The sequence below is a fragment of the Cebidichthys violaceus genome, unplaced genomic scaffold (genome assembly GCF_023349555.1).
Source record: "Cebidichthys violaceus isolate CVI_PGR_0920_01 unplaced genomic scaffold, fCebVio1.0.p SCAF_7, whole genome shotgun sequence".
NCBI classification, from domain to species: Eukaryota; Metazoa; Chordata; class Actinopteri; order Perciformes; family Stichaeidae; genus Cebidichthys; species Cebidichthys violaceus.
The window spans coordinates 5,069,359-5,080,942 of NW_027176927.1; the positions used below are offsets into that span (position 1 = coordinate 5,069,359).

At 41.0% G+C, this 11,584-nt stretch overlaps 2 protein-coding genes across 2 annotated transcripts; both read right to left on the minus strand.

Annotated features, from left to right (window-relative positions):
• Positions 1-1,176: 1,176 nt before the first annotated feature.
• Positions 1,177-6,007, minus strand: gapdh (glyceraldehyde-3-phosphate dehydrogenase). Its single transcript, XM_068735089.1, has 12 exons — positions 5,945-6,007; positions 5,405-5,450; positions 4,319-4,418; positions 3,953-4,059; positions 3,740-3,830; positions 3,463-3,578; positions 3,170-3,251; positions 2,870-3,021; positions 2,683-2,761; positions 1,838-1,921; positions 1,645-1,742; positions 1,177-1,552 (listed from the first exon to the last, which is right to left on the minus strand). The coding sequence occupies exons 2-12, from the start codon at positions 5,425-5,427 to the stop codon at positions 1,483-1,485; spliced, it is 1,002 nt and encodes a 333-aa protein (XP_068591190.1). The 5' UTR covers positions 5,428-5,450; positions 5,945-6,007; the 3' UTR covers positions 1,177-1,482.
• Positions 6,008-8,942: 2,935 nt separating this feature from the next.
• nppcl (natriuretic peptide C-like) lies at positions 8,943-10,891 on the minus strand. Its single transcript, XM_068736482.1, has 3 exons — positions 10,665-10,891; positions 9,974-10,120; positions 8,943-9,748 (listed from the first exon to the last, which is right to left on the minus strand). The coding sequence occupies exons 2-3, from the start codon at positions 10,070-10,072 to the stop codon at positions 9,452-9,454; spliced, it is 396 nt and encodes a 131-aa protein (XP_068592583.1). The 5' UTR covers positions 10,073-10,120; positions 10,665-10,891; the 3' UTR covers positions 8,943-9,451.
• Positions 10,892-11,584: the final 693 nt, after the last annotated feature.

Consider the following 11,584-nt stretch of genomic DNA (forward strand, 5'->3'; position numbering starts at 1 on the left):
AAACAAATAATCAAAATTCTCCCAAAATGTTTTAATCTTTTGATTACTACTCTCTCTCTCTGTCCAAGATGCACACATTCAAACACACACCTGCAGGAAAACACACTTAATAAGCATCACCACTTACCTTCCTCTTGTCTGCTTCTCAGTACCTTCCTGTTGTCTCTCAGCTGGCTTTTATAGCAGAGATCGTCTTTTTAAAAAAATGTAATCTTAATCTGAACCCTCCGTCTGTAAATCCATGTGGCATTTCTCTCGAGAAACAATTCGCTGTTGACAATCTGGTTTAGAAGAAATGATAAGTGACAGGAAACAGAGCGAGAGAGAGCGAGAGAGAGCGAGAGATTTTTTTAATCTCTGACCCTCGTATCTTCTCTCCGGCTATTATATTATCCCTGTGAATAATTTTGATAACAGAATCATCTCAATGAAATATACATTTTCCTGTAAATTTCAAATTTTAAAAGGAACATAAACCTGTGACAAAATACTGATATATGTAAATAAATGGGGTTTTGTTAAAAGTGAACTTGGCCATTATTTAATTTGACTTTTTCACATTTCTGTGTAGGCTGTTCTCATACTAAGGATTTATTGGAGAAATGTATAACATTAAATCACATTTGTTGTCTTGATCTGACAGAAATTGTATTTGCTGTAAAGCCATTTCAAATTACAAAATGTAAATATTTTGGAAAATTCAAAAGTAAGAATTAATGCATTTATGTAGAATTAAAACAACCTTTTAAAGGGAAACCACCATTAAATTTCCTAGACGCTGTCCCTCTTATTAAGCATACGTCCCATATGTATGCATCCAGTATTATATAAACAATAAATCCTTAATCGCTTTTTTTTTTATTTATTAAATCAGTGGAGCTTGTGTCTTATTCTTTAGGAGCTCCCAGTGAGCCAGGCCGATACAGACCGATCAGTGATTAAAACTGCAAGTTGTAAAATGAATTTGCCATACTTCGCCATTTGAAACTAAGGGCTGTCAGTGTATTCCCATGAGAGGAAAATAACGAGATGCCTGTATAGATACCTCTTCTCAGGGTCTGCTAAAGTCAATGACCCATGTAAGAATCCATCTGCCGAGACCAGCGTTTATCCCAGTGGAGCAGTTTTTAATATAGATATGTCTGTGCAGTGCCAAAAGACAAAAGGAGAGCGTGATTCTCACAAACAGGAATTTATTCCACCACTGCCTGCAGTACTTCAGCACTACAGACAGACAAATACTCACACCTTGACGCCATCTCACACAACAGAACAGAGAACTTCACAAATACAAAAAAGTAATTGGTCACCAGTTAAAATCTTTTTTTCGTTTGCCCTCTGTGGGACCTTTCTGCCGGCATCTGATGTGGGTCGACTATTTGAAGGAACCAGCTAAAGTCATAGATAACTAAGTGTGTTTTGTATAACTCTGGTATCAGGAGAATGTGGCATAGTGCAGTGACGAGCGCTTGGCTGGTTGTGTTACTCCTTGGAAGCCATGTAGGCCATCAGGTCGCAAACACGTTGGCTGTATGCGAACTCGTTGTCATACCTGATGAAGAAGCAAGAAAAAAAAAATAGAGTCAATATGAATCCCTGAAAAGAGACATCAGGACATGAAAGTCATCCATGCTGAAGGCTTACCATGAAACCAGCTTGACAAAGTGGTCGTTGAGGGCGATGCCAGCGCCAGCATCAAAGATGGAGGAGTGGGAGTCACCGTTGAAGTCTGTGGAGACGACCTGCAGGGGAGCGAAGAGGAGGACACCACGTTAACAAAAAGCACTAAATGACAAAACAGTTTAAAAGATCAGTTATAAGAGAGATGAGCACATACCTGGTGTTCCGTGTAACCCAAAATGCCCTTCATGGGTCCTTCAGCTGCAGCCTTCACAACTTTCTTGATGTCTTCGTATTTGGCCTGTTAAATGCATTATTATATGAATACTTACTATATTTATTAAAAAGGACAAGTCTAAATTGTATTTTTGTTTAAAAATTAATTGAAAAGACCAAAATCCACGATTTAAATACTCTGACTACCCGTCTGTAAATCCTGAGCCTGTTGGTTTCTACTGAAGATGTACATTTAAATAAATAAGGTCATGAATATACAAAGCAAAACTGGTGATTTAACACTAAGACATGACACAGCAAACCTAGAGAGACTCAGACAAAGGGAATAAGTGAAAGATGTAGATATAGTGCATCAATTCTTGTTTGGATGAAATGCCAGACATGGATGTAAAAAACATTAGCAAATTAAAGAAGCAGACAGTATTTATTTATTTACCTTTTTTCCATTTTCTTTAATTCATTTTGCGGTTTATTTTTTTCACGGTTATTAGTCTTTTTGTTTTCTTTGCGGTCTGACAGGCCTAATTTTTGTATCCGTGTATGATGGTGTGTGTTTGGACGAATAAAAACTTAAATGAGAAGAAGCAGACCGATTTGTGTTTACAGGGGACTAGGTGAAAAGGAATATTACAGTCAATCATGGATTAATACACATTTTACAGTACTTGAGATCGACTCATTACCATGAGCACTGTAGTCTACACGGGAGATAATTCTGACTAGAATAAATCAATTTCTCGTTGGTAAGAAAAACAAATTACCTGACTTGCAGTGAAATTTATTTCTGTTAAATGTTATGAATGCTTCTCGTTTGTGGTCACTCACGGGTTTCTCCAGACGGACTGTCAGGTCAACCACGGACACGTTGGGGGTGGGGACACGGAAGGCCATGCCGGTCAGCTTGCTGTAAAATACAAAACATACCAAGGTCATAAACTAAATCCATTGGATTCTGCGCAAGTTCTGTTCATACAATAACATACAATGATGCAATAAAGTTCCTGGCACTGACCCGTTGAGCTCGGGGATGACCTTGCCGACAGCTTTGGCAGCACCAGTAGAGGCGGGGATGATGTTCTGACTGGCACCACGGCCGTCCCTCCACAGCTTACCAGAAGGACCGTCAACAGTCTTCTGGGTGGCAGTGATGGCATGAACTGTGCTCTGATGGACAAAGACACAGAGAGGAGGAGGATTAAATATGGCTAACCCCTCCCCGTAACTTTGTAATGTCATGTTGGTGTGTTTATAATCTGGTGTTAGGGGCTGCTCAGCATCTCTCTGCCAGATTGTTCAGTGTTTTGATCCTCACCATCAGGCCCTCAATGATGACAAAGTTGTCATTGATGACTTTGGCCAGGGGGGCCAGGCAGTTGGTTGTGCAGGAAGCGTTGCTAGAAAGACAAAAGTAACAGCATCAGTTAACAGAGTTCTTTTTTTTAAATAAATGACAATGACAAAATCGTTGATATGAGATATACAATAAGCGAAATACTCAGTATTGCACATTTTCAATTTAAAAACTAAAGTCCAATTTTTTCAAACTACTTTAATATACAAAGACATAACAACCGAACAGTCTGCGAGATACTTTCTGGTTCTTACCTGACGACCTGGAGGGACTTGTCGTACTTTTCATGGTTGACACCCATGACGAACATGGGAGCATCAGCGCTGGGTGCAGAGATGATGACTCTCTTGGCACCGCCCTTCAAGTGAGCCTGCAGTGAGTTTTGAAAAAGCATTTAATTGATGTCCTTTTTGGCAAATTGCATGACATATGTTCATTTTTTTTTTCTTTTTACATTCAAGAGTGTGTGTGTGTGTGTGTGTGTGTGTGTGTGTGTGTGTGTGTGTGTGTGTGTGAGATTGAGATACGTACAGAGGCTTTCTCAATGGTGGTGAACACACCAGTGGACTCAACCACATACTGGGCACCAGCATCCCCCCATTTGATGTTAGCGGGGTCTCTCCTGAAGAAAAGAGACAGAAAAGACAAGTTAATAAATTCTTACTCAGTTCTTCCCTTTTGCAATGTGTGAAACTAATTAAATTGAAACGCTTTCTATATTAAAAGCCTGATTAGTGAACATACTCGTGGAAAACGGTGATTTTCTGTCCATTAATGACCAGCTTGTCGCCCTCAATCTTGACCTCACCATTGAAGCGGCCGTGGGTGGAGTCATACTTGAACATGTAGACCTAAAAGAGGAAATGTGAAGAAGAAGAGAGTTTACACCACATTACGGACAGCTGACAAAAGCAGAAGAAACTATATAAGTTCTAAAAGAAGCAAAGCATGTCTCCGACTACAAAAACCTGCATTACATATTTAATTTAGCAACCATCACCTAAAGTTTACAGAGTTCCCCGAAGTTTACAAGCGCGTGGTAGAAGGCTGGTGCTGATTTCAAACCCCTAATCCTGAGGCCTTATATTTCAAGCAATCTCCTTCACTTACCATGTATTCCAGGTCGATGAAAGGGTCATTGATGGCCACAATCTCCACCAGCTTGAAGTTGAAACCAGCACGGGTCACCAGACGACCGATGCGGCCAAATCTGAAAAGTGAACAGTGTTATTTCTTAGTCTGGCCTCTAGATGGTGGTATGATACCATGCAACTCTGAGCAAAGTCAATGGGTGACACGAGCCTTGTCATGTCCCACAATTGCAGAGAAGGTACAAGGTTGAAATAATCAGTCCGATAAGCAGTCATGAATATGCAAAATTAGGTTTTTGACATTCACTTAAACCTAAGCATGGCCTACTTCACATTAGTGTTGTAGCTTTTTCCCTTTGTGTGGGGTTCAAATTGTCGTCAGGAGACCTGAAACCACTGACGAAGAAAGGGCAGGTTTCAGGAGGAGGGAGGTGTACATATCACGGCTCTTACCCTCCTCGCTGGGGGCTAAAGTCGAAATCAGCCTCCAATGTGCAAATCCTGGTGATTGCAATGCACTGTTTGATCAGCGGCCGAGTTACTTTTTAACCGCAGGTCCAAATTCCTGGCAGAGACACACTCCGTCCTCAGACACTGGGGGAGGAGGACGAGGGGCGGAGAGATAATGAAACAGATAGGGAGGACTTTAACGTCACATGATGCGTGTTCAATAACATGTAGGTAATGCAGAACCCTTTCTACTTGCTTCAGACAGCAGAAAAACAATTTGAATGACCCCCATGTCGAAGCCACTGCCCACTATATTATCTGCTCAGGGGCCAAAGTTCAAAGATCAAGAAAAACATGAGAACAGCCAGGTGACTGTTGGTGCACTTCCTCCATTACTAAACATTTTCTCCCTCAGGCACTTATGGTGTTGGAAATTAACCATAAAAATACTTAATATGCAAACAAACAAGCACAGGTGGTGCATCTCAAATTTAAACGAGGCAGCAATTGCACTAAATCCCCTAAATGCTCCCGATGTACACAGATGAGGTGTGGCATTGGGAGCTGGAGGTGCAGAGAGCTCACAGACTTGCCTAATAAGTGTGTGTTGATTTGATTAATTATGTAATGCGAGTGAATGAAAATGAGCCCTTACCCATTGACTCCAACTTTCACCATTTTTCCTGGGTTGTCCTAGTCCTCTGGAAAGAGAAATGAGAAGAGATAGTGGGAAGTGGAATATTAATGTATCCTTTTAAATATTAATGAAGCAACATTTATGGTGCCATATATTAGCTTTCACTTGATGGACAGCACTATGTGCGTTGAAATAAAGAGTCTATGCAAAATGATTCCACTGATAAGATGTGACCACAGTCCAAGTAAATGTCAAAGTAAATCTGCAGTTACTTAACCTTTTCCAGCAAGCATACAAACAACCAAATATGTGCACTGAAGAGAAATTTTACATCCTCATATGCAACAATAATTACATTTAAAACAAGAGTGTAAAGGCAAGTCAATTTGTTTGAGCTTTATGACCACATTTAGTTTCAAATTAGGTCCCATCAAGCCCAAGCTGATTGTCCCCAGGTGATCGAAATCAAGTCCTGCAGCCTGTTGCCGAGTCTCTGCAGGTACTTGAAACTCTCTGTCTGAAATAATTTAGTCAGTGAAGGTTTATTTTTTTTTTTACCGTTTGTGAGATGCCTCTGTCTGTCTTGCGACTCCGGGTGTGAGTGGGGAAGAGCAACGTTAAGCGGTGAGATTTATCATTGACCAGACTTTAAAGCCACGCCCCCTCAATGGTCACTGCTCCTAGCCCCGCCCCCTGTGAATGGTCAAGGTCGTCAGCTTGCACAGAGACATGCAAGCTGGCCTCTGCAACTTGACTTCATGTGAGTGAAATATCCCAGAAGCTTCTTTCTCTTCATCTCATTTCTGCTACTTGTAGGAGCTCTGAAAAATTCTGCTCAGATTGACATAATTTCTGCAGAAGTTACAGTATCAATAAACCTCTTGTGTGTTTCCAACTCGCTCTACTTTGAGAGGTCTGGATATAGATACTCAGATATTAAACTCCTCAGATAGTGGACTGAAAAAAGAGAGGGGTCCCTCACTGACCTTCTCAGTAAATACAGTGACACGAGGGATCAAATCTCTGTCTTCCCGACTGTGACATTTAATGTCCAAAGACCATGACCCTTCACTTTCAGACTGTCTGTAGCAACTGATCATTCTTTGCCTCCCCATCTCCTCAGCAGGAGTCACAAGTTGAGTCTTGGTTACTCAACATGAACACATAGCCATTACGCATGTGCAGCAGACACATCTTCAGTCTGTTTGAGTCCATGTCAGGTTATTTTGAAGCAACAAATAGTAGACAAAAAAGAAAAAAACATATCATTAAGTTGCCTTTATCTGAATAAAAGCGCTGCTCTGAAAGGTCTTGGTAATGTGTTCTGCTGCAAAATTAAATGTCTTCACTTCTATTCACTTCCCACAGAATATGACAAGGCCTGGGCATGTCTTTGGCATGTCTGAGTTTGTTTGGACCCTTTCGTCCTGTCACAGAGTTGGCATTTGAAAAGAAAGCACTCCAGACGACGATGTACACCAACGGGCAGTCCTGACAGATAACTGAAACTTTACCCAGGGCATAGCATGTTGTCACAACAGCAGAGCATGACACATTACATATCTAACTGGACCAAACATGACATTCAGTAAGATGTGGTTTTTCACTTCAGCAGATCATGTGGTCCTATTATAACATTTTGCAGTAGGTTAACAGAAGTGTAGATCTGCACCTAAACGAGACAGCGCTGGTGTGTTTTATGGCTGCGGTCCAGATGTCCGGGCATAACTGAACTACCACAACCCTGTGGGAATGCCAGTCTTGGCCTCTGCTGTGCAGCTTAAGGTCAAAGAGGGGAAGTAAAGGTCAGGCCAAGATTAGACGTGGGCTGACGAGTCAACACTTGTCCATTTTATACTCTCAGTACTGTAAATGCTGCCTCATACGAATCACATGTTCTTTCTTTATCACAACTTCCAATCTCTACTCACAGGAAAGTGATTGGCCGTGGAATAAAGTATCTGGGCATTGTTCTTCTTTTAGTCTGGTTTCTGTAAGACTCAATTTACAGCAGCATTTATGTACATTAGTGTTATTTCTCAACATAAAAGTTCCATTACATTACAGTCATTTAGCAGACGCTTTTATCCAAAGCGACTTACAATAAGTGTATTCAACATTGGTATTCAAGAGAACTACTAGTCACCAGAAGTCATAAGTACATCTCCTTTTTTAAACAAGCATCTAAGAGCATAAACCAGAGCATAAACCAGAGCCAAAGTACAGTGCAGAAACAAACTAGTATGAATACAATAAGTACAACAAACTAGTATGAATACAATAAGTGCTAAGTGGAAGGCTCAGGGTAGTACTTCCTGAAGAGGTGAGTTTTCACCCTGCGCCGAAAGATGGGCAGCGACTCTGCTGTCCTGACTTCAGTGGAGAGTTCATTCCACCACTGTGGGGCCAGAAAAAGCCGTGAGCCATTAACCAGAGTTCCACTCTGGTTAACTTAATCAGTAAGTGCAGTAACAACAAAATGTATGGATTACAGTTTGCTGATATGCACAAGTATGTCTGAAATGAAAAGGGGCCCTCTTGAACTGGATTTATACAGCTTGTTTCCTGAACTTAAGTCCAGTGTAAAGTCCAGAAGGCAGCTCTGTGTGGTGAGGAACAAATAAACACATGATGGAATGAGACTGCCACCTAGTGTCGCAATGGAAATCTATTTAATATCAGCTTCAAAAATCAACTCAAATACCAGAATGAATAAGTAATATACAGACTATATAAGGTGCAAGCTATGTAGGATATCGTGGAAGAAAATAGGACCAAATAGATGACTTAGATGACATAGTTCACTCTTGACCATGGAAACAGCAGAAAAAGTCCCACCTCGAAGTCAATTTAGTTGCAGTTCTGGACCTTTCAGTCACATCGCATGACCTTCATCTACAGATAGCGTCTGATCAGCTGTCATGAGAATTGACACAAGGATTACTAATCGAGATCATGTGATCAGATCAAAAGCTCCAGTTACTAAATGGACCTCAAGGTGGAGATTGTTTTGTCAAAGTAGAAAGTCTTGGTTTGGTCCTTTCTTCAACATGGACTTTGTGAATTGCCTCTAAGTTTAAAATAATTCATGTCTTGTTCTTAAAACTGAACACATTGCTGGTACAAAGGCCGCCAAATGTACAAATGCATCATATTTATGCACATATAAAATGTATAAATATCGGTTGGAACATTATATGAGATTATCCACCAACATGTTTATTTCCGTTTCCCTGTAGAATGACTCAAGATTTTTGCCCCGGGAAATTGGCTGTAATGCCAGAGTAAAACAATTTTGGAGGCAGCAGAGGATGTTACATACAGTTGTTATTAAGATTGGCCACCCATACTCCAGACTGACGCAGGAAGAAATGTAACTACCTCGAACAGCCATTGGAAGATTTGATAAAGTATCAAGAGTTAAAAAATAAATATGTCAGGAGAATTTTAAGCTGCACTTTGAAGGACAAATTGAGATGATGTGTGCCAATAGGGAGCAAACAAACTGGGATTTAGATGTGGAAGAGAATTTCTGTGAGCAAAAAACAGAAAACCATAAATGTCAAATCCATTTATTCATGCAAATCATAAGAAAACAAAATTAACTATCAGCAGGAATCACAGGTGCCAACATATTTTAATATCTACGTCCATTACGTCTGATTTTACACACACTCCCCATCCATCGATATAACAATTGTCTAATCACATTTACTGTACAAAGACAAATTCTAGAAATACATAAAGTGCCAATTTTCCTACAAACAAGCCCATCAATCAAAGATGATCATTTGATGTAAATACAGCTCACACAATGTTCTAATAGTCAGTTTGATACTTACACATGGAATAAACTACAGCTGCTCTGTTAATACAGTCACAATAGTGTGAAGCATCTGATCTACGCTGGATGAAACCACATTAGCAATGCTGCAAGTTTATACCACACTACACGTAGCCTACACACACACGTAAACATCCTTTAGTGCACGCGAACATCTTCGCATGTGTGTTTTTCCTTATCATACTCTAAGAAGGATGCCATCAGTCTTTATTTTCTCTCCACTAACAGCCCAGTCCACTCATAGACCCGATCCGATCCAGTTTCAGCCCAAAGCATCCTCGGTTCCATCCCCGCCGTGACCGGTCCGGTTCTGCTCGCTTCTGATTGGCCACAGCCCCCTTCAGCAGGCGCAGCCAGGGGGTCTCCGCCTGCGTTTGTGCATCAGCCCATTTGGGGTACTCGGCCGCTTTGACCCCCGAGGACAAGGTGGACTGCTCCTCTGGTTGGCTGTTCAACAGGTTCTCCAGGTCGTCCAGAGTCAAAAGGTCATTGTAGCGTTCCAGAAACTGCTCCATAAACTACAGAGGAGAAAAAAAATAGAGGAAATTTAATTGTCAGTGAGTGTACGGGGGAGAATAATTCAATCAGTGATACATTTCATTATGCTTTCCTCTCATTCTTTCCTGCTCTCCCTCCCTTCCTTCTGCACTATTCTCTTCTATCCGTCATCCACTCTGAATTCTCCTCAATCCTCTCTTTTCTTCCTTTTCTATCCTCCCGGCTCCCCTCCTCCTCCTCCCCACCTGCACAGCATCAGGAGGAGGGTGCAGAGCGCGAGCCTCTGTGATCTCCAGAGGTGTCAGGAGGAGCAGAGTGGCACAAAGCAGCACAGGGCACAGCATGGCAGCAGAGTTGACAGACAGGAAAACTGGAGCAGGACTGAAAATACACTGCAAAGATAAGATGAAGAAATTAATGAAAAGTAGTAGGATTTAAAAATATTTCTTATGTATTCTTATATTTAACAGGGACCATACAGACAAATATTGTTATATACAAATAAGCAATGCAACAGTTGTGATGTATTTAGGGCATCTAGCAGGAGACAATTTGCAGCTTAGGCTTTTAAATCTAGATTAAAACAGCCAAACAAATAGAGTAGACCAAACAGTATCAAAGCATATTTATTATACATCACAATTATAAAAAGATTATAAAAAAAACTTTTTTCTGTTTGCTATCAAAAACATTAATTAGGCGACAATCCATGAAAAAAAAAAAAAAGGATTTAATATTTCCTAAGGTAACCCGTTGAGACACATTTGATTTCCTTACTTTATAATTATACCTAGGTTTCAGGTTGAATTTTAGAAATGCCTTTTCTACACAATTTGTAGTTTGCTTAAAAAAAGAAAAAAAGACTAATCGATAAATAAAATAAAGTATATTAAAAATATAACATCTAATCATTTAAGAAAATGTTTGTGCGCTCACCTGTTTGGTTTCTCTTTGAGCTCTTGGTGTCTTCTTCTGCTCTCACAGACTCTTCTCCATCTCTCTGGTCCTCGGTCTATCGGTTACCTCTCACTTGTTGGCACCTGCAGGGAGCATCACTATCTCACTCGGTTGACTCCTCCTCGCTCTGTGATGGAAATGAAAGGATTTTTCTTCCTCTTGCGTCCGTCCTCTTGGCAGAAGCTGAATGTTGGGGCATCAGCTGGGATGCTGCAGAGGTTTTGTAGTGCAAGACGACCCCCCCCCCCCCCCCCCCCCCCCCCCGCCCGCATCTTCCTCCTCCTCATCTTCTTTTTTCTTTGGAGTGATGTCATAGCCCTGGAGAGTGATTGTTATTGCCAAGGTGACTGTGTGTACTCAGTACGCCGAACTGTGCTGCACAAAGCAAGGTCAGAGGGCAACAGCCAGCTAATGCCTCATCAATGAGACCACCGAGTTATGAACTAGAAGGATTCACGTGTTTTACGTCCGCACGTAATCTGAATTATACATCTCTTATGTTTTATCAATGTTTCACATGCACATCAGCCTCCCTCTCTCCACTTTGTCTCCGGGAGTCTTTCCCAGCATGCCTCTCTCTGTTGGGTAAGTTACAGTCTGTCAGTGCCATCTGCTCCCTGTACCCCCTGCCGCCAAATTACAACACTAGGAGCTGCACAATCCAACACACCGCCCTCAAAGTTCAGCAGCCTCTGATTATTTCAAGTAAATAAATCCCCAGCAGTTACAAATGAGCGTCAGATACTGAACAATGCAATTAGGGAAGATTTTCTCTTTATTTAAAAGCAGCTTCTTGGAGGCGATTGTTTGATGTTTTCACACCTGCACAAACAAGTTTCAGCTTTGCAAAGCATTAAATAGATATAAAAACGGAAAGTTTACTTTACAATTTCACTACG